The sequence below is a fragment of the Pholis gunnellus genome (assembly GCF_910591455.1).
Source record: "Pholis gunnellus genome assembly, chromosome: 19".
NCBI classification, from domain to species: Eukaryota; Metazoa; Chordata; class Actinopteri; order Perciformes; family Pholidae; genus Pholis; species Pholis gunnellus.
The window spans coordinates 11,387,449-11,408,275 of NC_136546.1; the positions used below are offsets into that span (position 1 = coordinate 11,387,449).

At 43.0% G+C, this 20,827-nt stretch overlaps 1 protein-coding gene across 1 annotated transcript; it reads right to left on the reverse strand.

The window, feature by feature from the left end:
- Positions 1–870: 870 nt before the first annotated feature.
- lin28b (lin-28 homolog B (C. elegans)) lies at positions 871–20,827 on the reverse strand (the record flags this gene model as incomplete). The annotated part of the gene is made up of 4 exons (XM_079180825.1): positions 871–1,186; positions 3,595–3,782; positions 14,072–14,262; positions 20,806–20,827. The coding sequence occupies 4 exons, from the start codon at positions 20,825–20,827 to the stop codon at positions 871–873; spliced, it is 717 nt and encodes a 238-aa protein (XP_079036951.1).

A 20,827-nucleotide genomic window follows, 5' to 3' on the forward strand; every position in this document is an offset into this window, starting at 1 on the left:
CGTGAGAAGAGGAGAAGAGGCCAGCGTGACCATTGTGCTTTGTTTCCGAGCATGCACAACTCACGCACACAAACACACACCTTCTCGTTTTCCTCTCCCGAGTCTTGCACATGCATGCACAAACACACACACGCTCACTCTGTGACAATCAGCTGGTCCAGTCTATTTCATGTAAGAGAGAGGTTTGTAGCGAGTGTTTCAAGATAAACGAGGAGGCGTTTAGCGGCTCGCCGTCTTTTAAAAAAAAGATTCACTCTGGAATCCATAAAGTTTCCCTAAAGATCTTCATGAGCCGAGCTAACAATCCTCTGGGTCTGGATTATCGCTTAGAGGGAGGTTCTTGAGCTCTTAAAAGTCTAATCCTCCTTAAGATGAGCTACCGTGTGTGCCAAAAGGATGCAACATGATTTTCGGGACGATTAAGCCGACAGGATAGAAATGTGTGGCTTTAAATCAACATCTGAAAGGAACAAAAGCATTCAAAATGGCCATCATTTAGGTCCAAGGAGAGGAAAAACAAGATTCATACCACCTTGTTTCACTCTTGAGCTGCACTGATTGAAACAAGAAAAACAGTCACAGAGTCCCTGCAGTCACTATTCCAGCAGCGGTTGCCATAGCTGCACCCGATGACTGCAAGTCACACACATTCACGCACGTCCGTACCCCGTTGATCGTTGCCATAGCTGCGCTGTTAGAAAACATAAAATAAAAGTAAAGAAATCAAGACCTCCCATTTTTTTCACAGGTGTGAGGTAGATGAGGGGGGGTGGTGGGGGGGGGGGGGGGGGGGCTTCAGGTATCCTTGATTGAGGGGAGACATGAGGGTCAGGGGTTAGCGGTGAAAGGGTTCACCTCTACGGGCTGTATTCAAGATTTCCTCCACCTCTGGGTGCGGGGGCCGCGGTGTGTGTGTGGCTCCTCGGGGGAGGAGGAGGAGCCCTCGAGGGGAGACGAGCCGGAGCGCTGCTCCTCCTCCTCCGGGGGGCAGAGGAAGGGCCCGGTCCCCGGGCCGAAGGCCGAGGTAGACGCTTGTTGGTCCTGAGAGCCGGTGGCGGGCGCCAGCGCCTTGTGGGGACACTGAGCCACCATGTGCGTGATGCTCTGGCAGTAGTGGCATTTCTTTGGCTGGGGGGGCAGGTCACACTCCTTGGCATGGTGATCCAGACCTCCACAGTTATAACAGCTGCAGAGGGGAGGAAACGAGGAGGGAAGACAGGATACGCAGGATGATGACAAACGTATTCAAGAGCACAAAGTAGAAACCGTGATCACATTATTCCTTTATTACATGACAGAAGAAAGAGTGATAATTGTTTGTAGCTGGAAAAAAATAACTGAGATTAATACATGACCGTACTCTAAAAAAAGAGGAAAAACAGTGAAAACCACTGTGGAGTTGAAATACTTGCTCCAACTAGGATCCAGCACTAGATGGCAGTATGCCACATGATATGTGAGGAGAAGTCTGTGGCACGCCAGAATACACTGTGTTATCAAATTTGACAAGAAGCAATTGGCTGCTGAAAGAAAAAGAATACAAAAAGGAAAAGGCAGTGACGGCTAAGATTGCAGGCCGGTAGGATTGACACAAACTGTTTTGGCACCATCGTAAATCAAAAGGACAGCTTTTGCTTTTTAGGCGTTAGATGTTTGTATTTAAGGCTTGGTGTCACTCTTCAGTTTGTTTTTTTCTGCAGCACCATGATTCGCACTTCTCAGGTCACAGAATCTAGAACAGCGGATTTATTCACTGGTTCTTTTTTTTCCACTTCCCCCTGTGTGGTGATTTTAATTGAAGGATATCGCCAAACTAAATCATGAAACAATGGTTCGCTATTATGGTTTTAATTGTTTTATTTCATCCAGTTTGACAGTCAATCAGCAAAACAAAGCGTGGACACAGTAAACCATAGGTATTTTCTTTCATGCATTATTGCAATGACAGTCAAATCTGGGGAATATATCGCAACCCAGTCAGGTTTAAAGACAACTGGATTCATATAAGCATTATTTAAATTAACTGCCATGACCTTAAAACAATATTCAAAACATCAAATCAAATGCTATCAACCATTATGTATCCATCTGTAGTCGGTTACGGTTCTATTTTTACATTTAGTATATTCAAAATGTATTCAGAAATCATCTTCTAATGTGTTCGATTACACAGTAACTAATTCAAATACAAACAGCTGCAAAAACTATATATTATAAAAGATGATTGTCTTTGATACCTTGTATTAACGGTGATTCATTAATCGCATAATTGATGAAAAATATGGTATATGCAGAGAAACAGGAAACCACCTCTGATACAGCCGTAATGAACAAGACAGCTGAGAACAATTGGGGACTAAAGCAGAGGAAAGTTGTTTACGCCGCGTGTTTCATTTTGATGGGAGACATTTTCATAATTCATGTCTCCAGTTACTACTTCCATAAAAGGTGAATATTTCAATCCGATTCTTACATCGAACACCTTAAGGGACCTGAAACCCACAGAACACTGGAGGAAGGAAAGGACCAAACAATAGTAGGTTTTATAACAGAGTGACCAGCAGGGGTCGGAGCATCGTAAAACTGCCACCGGAGCCGCTCAGCGCGCTCACAAAGACACAGACGACATCACAGATACCTACTTGCCATCCCTGAATCCAACACTGTCTTGCTGCCACCTTAGTAGAAAGACACTTGACCGAAAACACTGGATCAATTATCCCAAATAAACTGAATTATTCAGCTGCGTAAAACAACCAGGGAGCCTTCTCTCCCAGATTCCGTCTCCTCCTTTCTAACAAAAGCTTTTTCTCTTCACACCTTAAAAGGCGGGACACCACTGACGCGGCCGTGATGCAGCGACATAAATAGCTGGACTTTAATGTAAATGCAGCCTCGTAGTCATGTGATGCCATCCGATAAGATACAGCACATAGTTTGTAGACATTGTTCTATGTCAAACAGGAGGACGGTGCAAAACTTCCTGTTTAAGGTATGGCTCCCTGTGACAGACGCTAGCAAAGCACGCGTTAGAATTGTACTGAGTGCAAAACAATTGATAGAGCTACTGGCACGTTCAGATGCATGTAAGGCCAATCCATCCCTGTGCTAATGCTGTCTCTAATGTAAAGGCTGGCCAATTGATTTAAAATAGCGCCATAGGCAGGCAAAGTGCCCCATTCAATTCCTTATTACTGTGCAACAATAACCATAGCAACAGACATGTACTCGGGCAGATTGAATAGATTTAATCTATAATCTCAGCCCACTCAGAAACAGCTCACTGCAGTGAGACATACACACAACATATGTCTCCTTCTACTACAGACTATATGCTCCGGCTTTTCTGAAAGCAAGCTGCCAGTGCTCACACATTTTCAGCTTTTGTTAGATAAAGCCGAGACTAGGTGCATATGAATCATTACATTCCTGCAGACACACAAAACATTTTTTTTTGTTCTTTCTTCACCCTCTGCATCGCCAATCTTATATATTTATGCCAAGGTTGCAGCTGACGCGGCATTGCCTCTGTCCTTTTAAAAGAAAAGGCCTCACGTCTTTTATTTCCATGTTTCTTAATTACATCTTACTCACCGGTCTCCCTTTGGTTTGCGTTTCTGGAGTGGGACCTTCCCTTTGGGTCTCCTCTCGCTGCCTGCGCAGGGTCCCCCACCAGGTGCGGTCACCCGCAGGGACTCCAGGCCCTTCGAGGACTTCTTGTAGGTGAACTCCACCTGCTCGCCCTCCTTTAAGCTGCGGAAGCCCTCCATCACCAGTTTGCTCTGTTGGGAGAGAGAGAAGCAATTATCCATTTAAAACTGGCAGGCACTTTGCAACTCAATGAATTATTTGAAAAAAAATGGACAGTGCCTGCAATACACAAGGGTCCGCATTAAGTCATATACCCTGCACTGTAAATGAATCGCATGATTTTGTAGCACATTTCAATATAACGCAGCAATGAGTCACTCAAATCCACATGTCCTTGAATATTATAGAATCATTAGGGAGCACTCTCTAACATGTCATTTTTAAAAGGTTTATATACACAGAGGTACGGAGATATACTTTACATTGACAGCCTAATACTGGGTGTTTTTGGAAGCTCGAATGATACAGTAAGCTGACAAAGACTGTATGCTTTACACAGAAACGGTTCTTGCTGAGGTGAAAGGTAAAGTGCCTTTGTGCGAAACAGAAAAAGGATTTTTTTTAATTTATTTAATGCATTGATCCTTTTTAACGAACAATTCTCACAGAAGAATCAAGAGCTATTCACACCCGCGGGACTGTCGACTGTGGGTGCTTGTGCGCACTGCTGCATGCAGTACAGCACACAATGTACACGGAGAGACATCATTCAAACAATGTGCATTGACTGTATGTGGTTTGCACCAACTGCCACGACAAGTCTGCTCACAGAGACACTTGTCTAACACGCGGCGTCCTTGCTTTGCTCCCTTTATCTACTTGTCGCAGAGGCACCACTTCCTATTCCTCCGGCAGGGCGAAAAAGACGAGTGCGTCACACCCATGCAATCGTATTCTCGCAGCACATCCACCATCGTATCTACATGATCGGCAATATTGATTTAGTTACTACATAACCACTGGACAATGATTTATGTCCTGTTGAACGCACAGAGCGGACGGCTGATAGGCACCGCATGTGACCTTCGTGAATCGCGGCAAGCCCTGCAGATCTCGGGGCAGAGGTAAACACACACACACACACACACCCACACGAGCACGCAGAGTGCAGAGCAAAACCGACTACCTACTATACATCCAGGCCTATAAATAACGCACGGGCTAGCTTTCTATCCGCGGATCTGTAGGAGAAAGAGGGAGAGAAATGGTCAAATGACCGGAGGCAGGTAAGGAGAGAAAATGTGCTCAGCAGTATTGTTTCTGTCCGTGTCCACGACTGCAGTAGCATGAAGGTAAAGGTGCTCTATAGGTGGTCTATTAGTCAAGCGAGGGAGGAGGTGGGGATGAATGAAGCAGTGAGACAAAATGTGTAGATTAATTAAGAACAAAGAATAGAACCACTGCACTCTGACAGGTATCTATCTGAATACAACTATACAAATAAGGATAAAAGTGTAAAACTGGTTTCATTGTAATGGTTTCATTATATGCTTTATAAAAGCAAGTTTGTTGAGAATAAGCTCTGGGACACAACATTTATAATAATCCACATAAACGAATTCTGCAGATTTCTTACTGAAATATATTTTTGTAAACATATTTCAACGTTCAGTAGAATGTGGTGATGTGGAAAAGGCCGAGACTTCCACGTAATGCACGAAAAGCTTTTCAGGATAGACACATTAAATCTCACGAGTTTTTATTAAATATATTAATCAGTTTTAGGTTATCTTTATAGGAAAGTTTCATTCAAATCCATTTCATAGACATTATTTTTGACAATAGGCAGCTTAAATGTGTTAAGTTAGTTTTCTTTTATCTCAAACTTTTACTTTTTACCTAAAAAGGTTTTGTATGAAAGACAAATGTATTACATTTAAACAAATAAAAAAAAATTACGATTAAAAAGAAAACAATATATATATGTATACAATATTTTTTTAATCCTTTAGTTCAGGGGTCCCCAAACTTCTTCCTGTGAGGGCCACATCACTGAACATATCGTTTGACCTAGGGCCGCACGATTATGGGGGGGGGGGGGGTGCTACTCGCAGGTGAGCGACTGTTGCATCGTGCGCGCGGATCGGGGCGGAACACCGCCGTGCGCGATGCAGAGAGCAGGGGAATTGAAAACGCGCGACCATGTAGTGACAGACATGACATGCCGGCGTGTAAATAAATGAAGCACAAGTACTCGTCCTTCAAGCTCCTGTCTCTCTGCTTCTTCTTCTTCTTCTACTCTTCTACTTCTACAGGGTGCGCGCATGACAGCTCTCATCTCGTTCGCCCCCTGGTGGTTGGCTGATTCAGGAAGCGTTTGATTTGATATGTAGCAGAGCACGTATTTTAAACGTTAATATCGCAGACGATCATGCTCATTTAATCGTGGCAGCCAAAATCGTGATCGCAATTAAAATTCGATTAATTGTGCAGACTGAAAAAAAATCATAATGCGTCTCAGGTATTGTTCAGGGGGCCGGACCAAATGTGGAGGCGGGCCGCATCCGGCCCGCGGGCCGTAGTTTGGGGACCACTGCTTTAATTCGTTAGAAATGTCTATATTTTTCATTTTTTTCTACGTTTCTTTCAGTCCATGAACATTTATCTTCAGGAATTAGGAGCAGCTACAAATCGTGTCGAACTCATTCGGCACTCCACAGATATCCACCGACTCAAGCAAAGACGCCACACGGAGCAAATAGTGGTTCCAATTAGAAAATGTAAACTTTGCCTCATGCAACTTCTTGGAAGCAAATTCTCCTCCTTATTTCCACACTTTTCATTTCCTTAATTTATAAGAAAGGAAAATTGCTGGGGCTCATTACACATAATTTGCCAAAAAGGAACTCGTTCTTTTCTGTCTCAGCTGTTCTCTCTGGTTCTCTCCCTGCAGTCCGCGAGGTTACAGCCAGGGCCACGCTGCTTCTAGTCGATTGCTAATGGAGGACTCGTCCATTTTTGGGTATTCAGGTATTGGATTTGGCTTTGGGAAAAGCACGAGGATCAGGGAATGGAAATGAGATTTTACAGACCAGAAGAAAACAGAAGGGATGATGAGGGTGGTCAAAAACTGAGCGTGTGACTTAATATAACCGATAAAGATCGATGTTTGGTTGCCGTGCTGCAAAAACAATGGATTCATTTATATTTATTTACCACATGACATGTATACACAAGAGCTGGCTTTCTATTTTTTATGAACAACACATTATGGAAGCTCAAGCAGTCAGAAGAACCCTGCTCGTTCAAATTCAAATTGATTTATGATTTCCATCATTAGACCATCCAAATTGAAAGGCATTCTTGCAGCAGAAATCAGTAGGAAGCAAATAAAAACATGCACCCATCCCCCACAAAACAAACGGATTCTGAATAATGATGAATAATCATTGACTCGTCTCTCGGGCCGTGTGGCGCATGAGCCCTTCCTGTTTCTCTCCTGTCTTCAGTCCACAAGCAGCTCGTCTCTCCAGGTCAAAGTTGAGTGGTTCGTCTCAGCACCCTACCCCCTCTTCAACCCCGTCAATGCCCACAATGCACCAGTGAGGAAACCACACAACCCCTTTTGTTCTGCAGAAATGCAGGAAAACACACACACACACACACACACACACACACACACACACACACACACACACACACGTGTCCTCCATATAAGACACGGTATCACACTCACGCCTCAGATGAGTAATATTTATGAAGCATGGCCTTGCGACAGCTCAGTCTCTCCGCAATTGCATAATAAAGGCAGCATGTGGATTGATCTATGTGTGTGTGCTTCCATGTTGGCGTGTGCATGTGTCTGTGTGAAGAAAAAAAAAGAAGAAAAACTTCACAAATCAGAACCTGTAACCCGAGTCCCCTCCTACTCGGGTGTCCTGGCGGGTGTCCTGACCCGTTTCAGTTTACGCACCGAGGTCAGGAAAGGGCACGGCCGGGGAGAGGGAACGACAGAACGTCAGAGGGAGAAAGAGAGAGAGAGAGAGAGACAGGGGGCAAACACAAAATGGAGGAGTGGCCTGGTGGTGGATGAGGGAGGGAGTTTGGAGGAGGAGGGGGCTCATGGAAATGCCTCCAGCGCATTCTGTTCAGCTCCAATGGAGGAGCAACTCCTGATCAGTGGCTGGACCTGGGGGGGGGGGGGAGAGCCCAGGAACAAAACCCCCATTTGATCAGGAGCCCCACAGGTCAGCAGCAGAAATCCGGGGGTCAGTGGTATAACCGTCCCAGCACCACCCCCTGCCCGACTGGCGGACCACACCAGCTCGCAGAGCTTCAACTCAAAGCCACCAACAAACAGCTGCGGTCATCCTCAAAACTGATGAAACCGAGCCAACAAGATGGATACCAACACACTCTGAAATGGCTTGATTATGCTTACGAGCTTCCTTATATGTAATAAATATCTTCCTTTGGTTCTACGCGTGTGTGTGTGCGTGTATGTGTAGGAAGGAGCCAGCGATCAATACGGACTCCAACATCCTGGATAGAAATAGTCCTCCTTTTCATCAGCCAGGCCCTCGTCATCACCAGACCCAGCAATCAATACAGGAAGCTGTAACGTGAGGGGATGGGGAAGCGGAGAGAGGAGACCCACCATCCTCCCCCAAGCCACTCTCCGTGGCGACCACCGGCTATGGAACGGCTAATTGCGGGACGCTTTGAATCAGAGGTGGCTCGCGCGGAGCCGCCGCGCTGGATGGCGCTGGTATTGAGAGGATAGGTGGGGATGTGCAGGGGTGAGCGTGAGGGAGACGGCGGTCACCATGTGGCGCGGTGCCATTAAGTAGCTTTTTACACACAGGAAATGCTAAGTGGACAAAGCTGGGCCAGATCAGCTCAGATGGACACAACCCAACAGGATGCGTATAAACCAAAGCAGAAAGAGGAGAGAGAAAAGGAGCGAGAAAGCTGGATGAGGTCGGAGAAAAGAAAAAGCACGCACAAACATATATGTCGATGAAAAGCCACCAACGGAGCCGCTCTTATGACGCTGATACCCCAGCCCTCCTCAACACGTTGTCATTAGTGGTCCTGACCCTTGAACCCTGTCCAACCCCCATCAAACACTTAAAAGCCTTCATGTTTCACCTGCCTCAAATTAACTACATCCAACACCCCCGATTATGACCGGGGCAAATATTTGATCCGAGGGAGGAAGCACTAGATCATCTTTCTACGTTTATCAGCACGAGAGGGGAAATGAACCTCGCCGAGGTGGCCGGTGATAAAACACACGGCCAGCTCATAACCGGAGGATTTCAGAACAGAAAGACAAATCTGTTTTAGACACAAGTGGTTGTGTTCTTTCAAAAAAATCTAATGTTAACTATTTGAGGAAGTGAAGTCTGCTCATATAGGAAATTATTAATGTCAAGTAATAATTATATACAGGTTCAAAACTGGTTGAAAAATAAAAGTGTTTTTAATTGATTTTTTGAAACCTTAGCATTAACAAATATAAACTGCATTCCTCTTAGTTTAAGTTGTACGAGTGATATTATTATTGAACATGATTTAAATGTAATACATGTCATTTTGCAGCTGACTTCATTTGCAAAAGGCCAAAACAAGCAACTGTTTTTTTCTTCTGTATATTTTGGCACTGACTTCAACCTGCACGCATTAGCATCATGCATGTCAAACACCATTAGTGTGATAATGCTTATTAGCCGATTTGCTTGCTTATGACATAGATATTAAGAGATTAATATGATCAAAGTAGGTCTATCTATTCATTAAGTGGCAGCATCTTCTTATCAGTCATATGCTTAATGACAACCGTGTTTTTCATTTGGGAAAATGTTACAATTATTATTAAATTATTATTATTATAATTATTATACGCTGTTTAGACCAAAGAAATCCCTCCAAAACTAATCTCTAAATCTTCTTTTATAGTGTAGATTTTCCATAATCTTTTAGAGATTCAATTATTAGTAAATTAAACAATTAGTTGACTGACAGAAAACAACTATTTTCAAGATCAATAGTTTCAGTCATTTTTCAAGCAAAAATGCCAAATATTCTTTAGTCCTCGCTTCTTAAATACGAGGATTTAATGCTTTTGATTTTCATATTAAATAATAAACTGAATATCTCTGGCTTTTGGTCAGATTTTAAAAAGCAATTGGAATGGGTCATTTTAAAAAAAAAATAATTAAGAAAATAATCTGCAGATAAAATAATAATGAAAATAATTGCTAGTTGCAGCTCTATTACTTTGATACATCTGATAAAAGTATTGGATAAATTCTTTATTCTGCTAAGAAATTAAACATGAGATCAAAGTGCAGAAAGAAAAATTGCAGTAGACATATTTGCATTATTTGTATTAATGTGTTATTGTTGAATTTAGCGTTTAGGATTTTATTTAAATCAAATGAAATGATTAAATGTGCGAGATGCAAACGTTCAGGTGAACTGCGACTTGTTATTAGGCCTGCTCTGCTTTCTACTCCGCCACCTTTCCAATTACCAATCATCTCCGCCGTATGTGGCCAGCTCCTCAAAAAAAAGTCACATGACTAGTCTTTCTTCTTCTTTTGCGTTTTTTGATGTGCAGAAGAGAAGGGGGGGGGGGGGGGGGGGTTGGGGGGGTAGTGTGGCTACAGGAGAGACAAAGCCTGATACTGGCTATCTGGAGGCAGAGATGGGTGGGGCCTGCATGCCAAACGGTGACACGGACCAGAGGTTAATCTCACTAGGGGCCCACTTTAACCTCGCTACACAAAACACACACACACACACACACACACACACACACACACACTCTCTCTCTCTCACTCTCTCGCTCTCACACACGCACGCATTAAAACACACACTCAAAACCTGAAACATCTTACAACGGTTCACATGTAGACATCAACAGTCTGGTAGTTAAGAGCAGAAAGTAAGAACCCCCCCCACACACACACACACACACACACACACACACACACACATTCACACTCACGGGGGCTCCATAAATTGAACACACACTCTGGAGGTTTCGGGAGAATAACAGCAGCAGCAAACTGTTCAACATTTCAAACTGATTACCGACAAAGGGAAAGCAGCCCCCCACCTCACCGCCACACACACCCCTCACCCAACCCTCCTGCCTTTTTGTCTTTAAAGAAATTCCTCTTTTAAAAGAATGCCCGAGGAGAGAGCAACCCCCGAGTCCCAGCAGGAACTCACACACACACACACACACACACACACACACATTTACACACAGAAAAACACTCAGTCCAGGTGGAGAAGGGGTTGACAAACAGAGATAATGAAATGGCTTTGTGTGCGGATTCACTAAGCAGAGGGGTAAAGTGGGTGAAGAAGCTTAATTACTCTCTCTCTCTCGCTCTCACACACAACCACCTCCCAAAAGGAAGTGATCAGATAGGAGCCCTGATGAAGAGGCCTCCCAGGAAGAGAACTCGTGGTCGGGCGGGGACCCTCTCGCTGACTCACACACACACACACACACACACACTCTCTCTCTCTCTCGCCCGCCCTCTCTTACCTCCTGCTCTTTCACGGACTCGTCTTTTTCCAACCTCTCGCTCGTGTTTTCCTGCTCGACTACCACTAGCACCACCCCCCCCACCCCCGCACCACCAACACCTATTTTTTTTTTCCCACATGCCTCCTCTTTCCCTCTCCTAGGAAAACTCCTCCTCTATCCCCCTCGTTCTCTATGTCCTCATGCTCCCTCTTCCCCTCCCCATCGTTCTGACCTCTGCCTCTCTCTCTCTCTCTCTCTCTCTCTCTCTCTCTCTCTCTCTCTCGGGCATATAGGGTAAGTGTTGTGAAGGAATACTATTTGCAATCTTTCCGGCGCTTTGTTTTTACAGTAACCGACAGGTAACCGTGTATCATAAATGCAGACAATATTGCATGACCTTTAAGTCGAGCCAAACTCTCTCTGTCAGCAGCTTGCAAAGCTAAAGTCTGCTCTTCATGCTTGTCACGGATTTCAAATATTTGTATCCCAACAGCAATATTCCCGAAAATATATATTTTAAAGGTATTGTGGCAACCTGCAGGATGTAAATTCAATGTTCCCACGTCTGAACATTTCCTAAACACCTGAAAACAGCATCAATACGTCCAAATGTCTTCAGGCTGACAGCAGAGACACAGTCAGAGAAATCCAGCGACTGATTTAATGAGAGTGCATATGCAAATACTGGGGTGTTTTGCATCCAGAATGACAATGTGCTTATGAATGCATATTGTCTGCTCTTTGTGTTAAATGACAGCTGTATTATTGTAAACACGTAGCTGGAAACATTGGGGGGTGTGGGGGGGGGGGGGGGTGCACTAGTGTAAACATATGATTCATTGTATGCTAGACAATTCCTCTATAAATAGGTTTAAGTGGAACAATTTGCATTTTTAAAACATGTAAAAATGCAACTATACACAATTTAAGAAAACCATTATCTAGAGCAGAACGCGACAGTTGTTAATTGCAACCATGTGCATCTCTGAATGCACCTGTATTACCAAAATACCTCACTAGACAGCATGCACTTGGGAGAAAAACTAATTCCCACAGACTCATATATGGCACCAGCCTGGCCTTTCCGAAAGGTTACAAACGGCTGAGACAGACGGACGTTATTTGACTTCTGCTCAGGTGTTCAGGCCGTATTACCAGACTACACCTTCCTTCTCTCCTGCTGATCCACTTCTAAAAAACAGCTGTGGCCAGCAGGGGAAATTAGGAGCCTTGAGTATGTTGAAGGATGCAAATATGAAAGCATCAATCAAAAAAAACTGATGCAATGCTCCTGAGCCGCTCATCCTTTTTAAATATGCACAGCGATGCTCGGATTTCAAAAATTGGATCCTCGCACAAACAGAAGACGGTAAGAAACACTAAACGTGCATTACTTGCTCGAGGCCTATGATTGTCCATGCCATGACTATGGAGACAGATGGAGCAAAGGTCAACATATTGCTTAAACATAATTCACTGAAAATGGGATTTTTCTTTAGCACCAAGTTCACTGCGGATTGTAAATCACATTATAATCAGACAGCTAAATCCAAATTGATTTTATCGTCAGAATAAATTATAAAAAAATAACTAACTTCATATAGATCAATAGTACACTTATAACGAGCAGAAGATGCAAGTTACAAGTCAAGGACAATAACATGTTCTTGATCTCACATACATATAAAGAAACAACAAAATATAGGGTGATTAACGCAACAGAAATCATGGAGAAATGTTTAATATAGCAGTAATAAAGACCTAATTTCATCACCGCAAACTGTCCCACTGGTGCACAGCTGAGGGACAACAAATAGGTTAACAACATCTTTAGCAATCAAGTCGACCTCAGAGGTCCCCCTTCCTTATCTCAGACTGGAAACAACTTATGACCGATACAAAAGTATACCATCAAAAGCTCCACGTGAATGGGCTTATAAGGAAATAAACGAATGCCTTTATGAAACCATAAATTACATTTCTCAATACTCCCAATGTGCCTGATAATGATCAGTGGACCTCTTTTTATTCATCCTTCACAGCATCTGATCCCTAATATACCCCCCTCCCACAAGTTCAGCACAATACCCCGTGAGTCCACAACAAACACACCTCTAGGGGAGGAGGTCACATGAAATGGTAGAAAATGCCTCTCCTCATCCTCTGTCCTTCCTCCCTGAGTATTTCAAAGCCACTTCATGGGACTCTTTTGAGTGCTGCAGAATAAGTGGAAAACAAAGCCACAGAAATGAACTCCGCGCGCAATAAATCAACAGTGACTCTACATGCGGTGGAAAACTGGCCAAGTGCTGTTTCAAAAAAACGCACCCACGAAAAGAACAGCAGAGCCAAACGCCTCTCAGAACAGCGCCAGAGTGCACAGTTTGACTTTTGTTTTCATTTTTTTTAAAACGTACCTTCCGACATGTTAAGTGGCCGCATATCAAGCCAGCTCTGCTGTCCATTAGAGCCAAGTGTGAAACTACCCGTGTCATAGCCACATGACATGTCTCCCCTTCTCTTTACAGTGCGCGGGGGGGGGGGGGGGGGGGGGCACATGTGGCTTAAAGAGGAAACTTAACGTGTTGAGTTTTTTTTTCTTTTTTTTTTTTTTTTTTCTTCAAGCCCGTGGACAACGTGTGATTACACAGTAACATGTTGGGCAATGCAAAACATCCGGATGATACAATGCAGCCTGGTGCTCTGGGGAGAAGTAGGCTACACGAGGGGAAGGGGGGGGGGGGGCTGTGGGGATCAAGGTAAGATTTGAATTGACAGTGAAATAGTTCGAGAAGGAAATACAACTATTCTTTCAGTCAATGCTTTAGAAAACCGGATGAGGCCGATGATCGCCATGTCACTACACAGAGGATGTTCATTCCTTCGTTTGTGCTGTTTTTTTTGGGGGGGGGGGTTTTGGCGTCAACTTACTTGGTGGACGAAAACATCCAGAGGGGGGTCGACGGGGCTCCCTTCGCTGCTGGTCATTGAAATAAATCCAAAGCCCATCCGGACGTTGAACCATTTGCAGAAGCCCGATCCCGACAGGATCTGAGGTCGAGTCCGGTCCTCCTGCTCGGTGGACTTGGCGGGGTCTTCTCCGCCACCTTTACCCGGCCCTCCTGAAACGCGCAAGAGGCAAAAGTTAGAACATTTTCACAGGCTCGGGAGGTAGTTCACACCACAGGATGGCTACTTCCCTGCGCGCATACGGGTTTATGTAAGTTCAATGGGCTCTGTTTGCGTATAAAAGAACTTCAAGAAGCGTTGGGGGGGGGGGGGGGGGAATCCCCTCCACTTGCTATAACACTGGGCTCTGTGAAGTTCACGGCCGGTAGAAATTTCCTCCACTACTATTTTCGACATCACATAAGCGATCGGGGGGGGGGGGGGGGGGGGGTGCGCGTGGTGCTGTGATGCGGTGTGCATCAACGCAAACATTCCCTCAAAAAAAGTTGCGTGTTACTCCCTGACAGATGATCGCCTCTGACTCGTGCGAAGGCACGCTCAGTCCCGGTGGAACTTGAGGAGGATATTTGTCTCGTGCATCTGCAGCCCACTCCTACAGTGGAGTTGCTTTGCCGTGTGATCCAAAAGGCAGGTGTACGCATGGCTCCTCGCGCTTGTAGTAGTGGGCAGAGTAGCACTATACGCTCCTAACAATGCATCTTAATGCAGCGAAACATGGTAAGAGACGGTGCTGGGCATGGGGCGGTTCAGGTCGGTGTTTTAGTGGGTTTGGAACAACAACCACGTTGCACCTTGCGCCCCCCCCCCCTTCCTACTACCTTCCTCCTCGCGCGAGCAGACAGGGAGGAAAGAAAAAAAAAATGAAAATAGAAGAATAATTGCAGAATAACCTTCGGCCATGTTTCCCCGCGGACCCTCTGCGCCCAAGTTGCAATAGAGAAGCTTCCTCTGCGAAAACGGGCTGCAGTAGTCACCATTAATCCGATATCCTCGATCCCATCGGTCACCAATTTAGCTCGCATGGTACGACGTGCTCTCTGCCTTTTGATATTTGTGTCATGTCTCTGTTTCTTCCCTTCAATCCCTTCCTCACTCACACCACCTCTGCACTGCTCTCTCTCTCTCTCTCTCTCTCTCTCTCTCTCTCTGCCTCCCTCCCTCTCTCCCTCTCACTCTCTCTCTCTCTCCCTCCTTCGCTCTCATTCGCTCTCGAGCTGGCTGTGCCCGTTCCCGTAGTGAGAACACGTGACTTTGACAATTCCACGCTTTCCTGCTGCTCATATCTGCTCTGCGATTCCAGGGAAGAGGGGGGGGGGGGGGGGGGGGGGAATCGGACTCGCAACCGTGAGCAGAGTAGGCTACAGCCTCAGTTCGGTGATTATGATTCAATAAAAACAAGCGCTGTGTTAATGAGAGCCTCTAACACACAGGAGATTGTACTGTTTGCACTGTGTTTTGTTGGTGGTAAAGCTATACCATAATGGGTTGGTACATAGCCTAAAGCTATTATACTCTGAGATGAGATTAGATGGGATTCAATTACATTAGAATGAATCCTTTGGGTGTAATTGGGTGGTCATAGCAGCAGGGAGGGACAAATAAAACATGGGGGATGAAAACTGAAAAATATGTCGAGAAATTAGCAGAGTTTGTTGAAATAAAAACAGATTTTCCAATTATCATGTATGAACATGCAGCAGTGTGTCAATTTGTGCACTAAAATCTAAAATCTGCAAAATACGAAATAGACTTTAAAACACAGCTCAGGTTTTTTATAACCATCCATCCGTAGATGTCTAAACAACTTCTTCGACATGCCTTATACTTAACTGAAACACTAAAAGATTTGGAAGATAAGGTTAATAATAACAATAAAACATGGAGACCCATGTCTACATTTGACACCATAACACCTAACTGGAACCCTATACTTTTCTAAGCCTGGTCTATATTTCGGTTAAATAAACTCCGGTCTTCATGACAGAAAGAAACAACCAACCACACTGAGGGACTTATACATTCCCTTCACCTCAGACGAAAATAACTTATAATAACAACACAGAATAAAAAAAAAAATGTAATGCTCATTTTCCATGCTTTCTATGCATGGACATGTTTTTGAGCTCATGTTCCTCACACACAACCAGTTACCTCCCAGCATCATAGTGGGCACCAGAGGAGAGCTGAACTCACAGCTTTGGAATGTGACTGGAAAACCCAGAAAAACAAACCTGAAAACTGATGTGTTCAGTTGTCAGTATAGAAAACCAAGCCTCAGGCCAACGGGCACATTGCAGAAGCTTTACAGAGACACTTAAAGTGATGCACAAAGATGATTAAACGGTGGCTATACGTTGTTGAGGGAAGGCATCAGCCGTGTGCTTGATTCTCTTCTGCATTACAAAAGAATAAAGATGCAGCAATGAGAGCTTGTTAAGACAATTTCGACCCGTTTACTTTGAGTAGAAAGTGGATCCTAATGAAGCAAAAGAAAAAGTTAATAACCTCTCATCTTCATATACTACAAACTGTGTGTCTGTTTGACAAATATTACTTGTAGATGCCTATTACTTTAGTAAATTATATGAATATAAAGCATATAAATGTAAGTCATTCCAAAAAAAAGACAGGAAAAGACTTTCACAAAAATGTAACTTGGATAAACTCAAGAGTTTAAACCCTTATTCAAGTCTCACTGCATATGCAAGTTACACTCTATGTCCACCAGCATGAGACAAACACTCTCCGGAGAGATATGTCCAACCATGAGCTGCGGCTACTCAAGGCCACGCAGCAGCTTGATAACAACAAGCCTGAAAAATACTACGTCCATTGAGAAACGTCCCTTCGTATCTCACATCTATGCCCCGGTGGGACGGTTCTCCAGGGGTTATTCCCGGGTATATGAGCAAAGAGGGAAAACACGTTGGAGGAATGAAAAAACAACAAGCCCATCTCCACCAGAGCCAAAGAGCCCACCCTCCGGAATTCACGAGTTTTCCCCCTACCCCCAATCCATCCATCCCAGCCCCCGCGCAAAAAGGCCTGTTTTTGAAGATGCTTGTAGAGGAGGCCTCTGCAGTGGCCATAGAATTACTGTTTGGGTCACAGGGTTGGATACCAGTGTCAGATGTTATCCACTCACTCATATCCTGACAGGACCTTTCTGATTAGGACAAGTCGGTGGAAATCCCCACAGTGCAGCTCACTGACATGTGTGCAAGCTAATGGAATCATTTAGATATGGGTGGCTTGGGTGTGCCTGTTGGTCAAAGGAAGCAACTGAAATACCAAAACAGTAATTAGTGGAGATTTAAAGCCACCTACACTCAATTTGAACACCTTAATATGGCTGAAAATGTTTTTATTCAATGTGAAACGTGTCAAACTGATGGTAGATGTATGAGTACAGGGTGTTTTAAGGGGAAATTGAAACTTTATTTTACTGAAAATATAACTTCTGCTCGTTACATTTTTTTTTTTTTAAATAATCAACACATGCTTTGGCATCCCTTTCTATTTGTCTTCAAGCAGCAGGATAAGATTGTTTTGAAACTTGTTTTCATTTTAGATCTTTTCCACTTTTTTATTTGTAGAAAACTGCACATCGACTAATAAGAGCGAGTTTGTTTTAATGAAGTTTAGCAAAAAAAGGTCAGGGATCAACATTGCTGTATTTTTAAAAAAAAAGAATACTAAATAAAAATCTTGAACAATCTTTTAATTTACCCTCATGCTGAATAAAAAGACTATTTTAAAATGTCTTTATTGTGTGTTTCTGTGTAGAAGAGTGCTTCAAACAAAATAGCAACCTTTCATATGAGAAGTGTGAAACATGAATCGGCCTATTTTTAGATGAACTGAAAATACAAACATGAGATCTTATAACCACCACCAACTTAAACTTTTCCCCTGTTTTATTTACTTTAATCCCCACCACGCACACGTTATACTTTAGTTACTTGTATTGGCCTTCATGCTGATAAGATTGTGCTGAAACTTGTTTAGTCATCAATCTTATTTTCCTTGTTTCCTTTTGTGGAGAAATGTTTAAAATGTTTAACATTAAGTTCTGCGTTAATTAAGAGAATTCATAGCATTGGTCTATTTTAAAGCTGAACTGAAAATACAACTTTTTAGTTAATTTATCTGGTGTTTATCTTATAATCAACATAAAAGTCTTACTTTGGCTTCCTTTTATTTGCCTTTATGCTGCAGGATAACATTGCTTTCAAATGTGGTTGAGCTTCGGAACAATCTTTATTTCCCACTAACATACTTGAACCAAAAGAGTCCAGCAAAAAGTTCATAAAATGGTCTATTTTTAAGATCCAGTTATGACAATGTTATGTATAAAAATGTTGATGATTCACTTTGGTAATCATGGCATTTAAAGTTGATTAAGTTCAGAGGACGCGTTTGGCAAAGTTTATAATTAGATTTTGCTCTCATGTTAAATTGAATGTAAAAATAATGAAGAATGTATATTATCAACATATGTTGATTAAGACACATTACTTTTTGTAATAACACCAACAGACGTGCGCAAACCCTTTCAAGGTATTATGAACCTCTGTTAGGACTGCATGAATATAAGTTTAAGAATCAAGACAGTGTGCAAGTATTCAATGGTTTAGTCTGTTTAAAACATTTGAATATATTTATAAAATAAGACATATTAGACGGCTCAGGCATATAGTGCTAAAGTCCCCTGCTGTTTTCACAGCCAGTCACCGGAGAATATATGGTGTATTTCAACTTAAAGACTTGAAAAAAAGAGAAAGGAAACACCCCATTTTAATAATGGTGGTTTGCTCCAGTGAACACTAACTAAAGGTCATAAATTATAATCAACTTTTTTTTATTATAAGCCATAAACCATAATCCGTCATTTAGACAAGAACAGCCTGTAAGTTAAATGAATGCAAACTGAACTCATGTCTGAGAATATAAGCAGTTAGTTATTTTGACCAAAACAGATAATTATGAGGATTTGACCCCATAAGCAGGAGCAGATTCCTGAGCTGTTTGAATACCACATTTCTGAGCAGACTTTGGACTCCATCACCCCAGCTAACCCCACCCAACCCCCACTCGTCACCCTGAAGGCTCCCAGAGGAAATGTGCCTTTACCCTGCTGCTGTCAATGCAGTTCAAAGGGTTCATTGAGTTTGTCTCTCCCCTTTCTCCTTTCTTTTTTAGTGAAGGGGTTATTTTTGTGTCGTTTACTTCATGCATTCCAGCCACCAATCCTTCACGTTTTATATCCTTTGCAAGGAAGTGTAAACAGTGTTGGCAAAGCAGGTCATCAAATCTAAGAGTTATTTTACAAGGACTGGGGAGTACGAACGTGTGAAAGCTTTTTACGTGAAAAGGACATTATTCTCTGAATTATTTTATTTTTTTAAACTTTAAACACAGGCGAATTTGCTTCCAGTTTGAAATCACATTCTTGGAGGTTTCTGCCTGTCTCTGTAAAAGAAGAAGAAACAATAGGTTTTTTTGCATTCAAATGACGTTCTTCATTTGCCATTTCTAAAGATTTCGTTCAGGAATATTTTGAATCAACGAAAAATGTACACAAGCTTCACACAGAAGTGCACGTGGGCCATGTGCTCCACACTTGACCACAACAGTCAAACAGAAGCTTGTGGGACATTTGATTCATTCACTCGCTTCATTTAGCAAAATTAGCATCGAGTCATTCATTCAAAATGTGATTTCAGATTTGCGTTGGCGCAATAATCCTAAATCAAGACTTTGAATCCGACACATTTCCAAAGAGCCTATACAGGCAGCTTTCTATCACCACCTGAACTCAGCAGGGTGGGTTTCCTTTCAGTTCTATAGGGAAGCAACAGCGAGAAACAAAAAAAGGAAAATAAACTTTTTGGGGTAGGTAAATCACGTGATAGTAGTATTTTTTTCAATAGAAGAAACTCTCCTCCAACAGGAGTAAACAGGGCGAAAATATGTGAATGAAATATCGGTGACGTCAGAGAGAGATTGGGGGAGGTTTGGAAAAGAAGCGCCTCTGCAGCCGGTGCGCCGAAAGCTGCGCACAATGGGACAAAAATATCCGCTTCAATTCACCGTCTTATTTATTGGTTGTATATTTCTGCTTGGATTCGATGGGTAAGTATGTACTTCATTTCCCTCTTCTTAGGTTCATTGAACCTTTCAGAAGTTTTCCACCATTTGTTGATCAACTTCATACAACCAGTGAACAGACTTCTGATCGAATGATCGGTGTATTTATTAATCGGAAGATCATTCTAAAATCCCGGTAATATTCTTATGAAGTTAAGGCGGCAGTGATCGGTAACGTTTATTTTACTCTCTCTCTCTCTTAAACTCTTCTTTATTTATGGTCTCACACAAGGAATTCATAGTTTAGTATTGATTCCGATGTGCCATTTAAATCACGGGCTTCCATCCGGGCATGTGTGCGCATCTTACACTTCATCACTCTATTGAATGGCTTTTTGATAAATGAGCCGATCCATCACTTTGCCAAGTTGTTCAAATCCGGTCATCTCAGGTCAATGAGAAGCAGGTTCCACAGCTTCACAGGGGTGAGCTGAGCTGCAACCAAATAATACCACTTCCAGGGCTTTTCCGGCACATGTAGTTGAAGAAAACAGGCTACTCGTCCAGAGCCTTTCTTTGGAGTTTAAAAAAAAAAAGGGACTCACCTGTAGGAGCGGGTGCAGACAT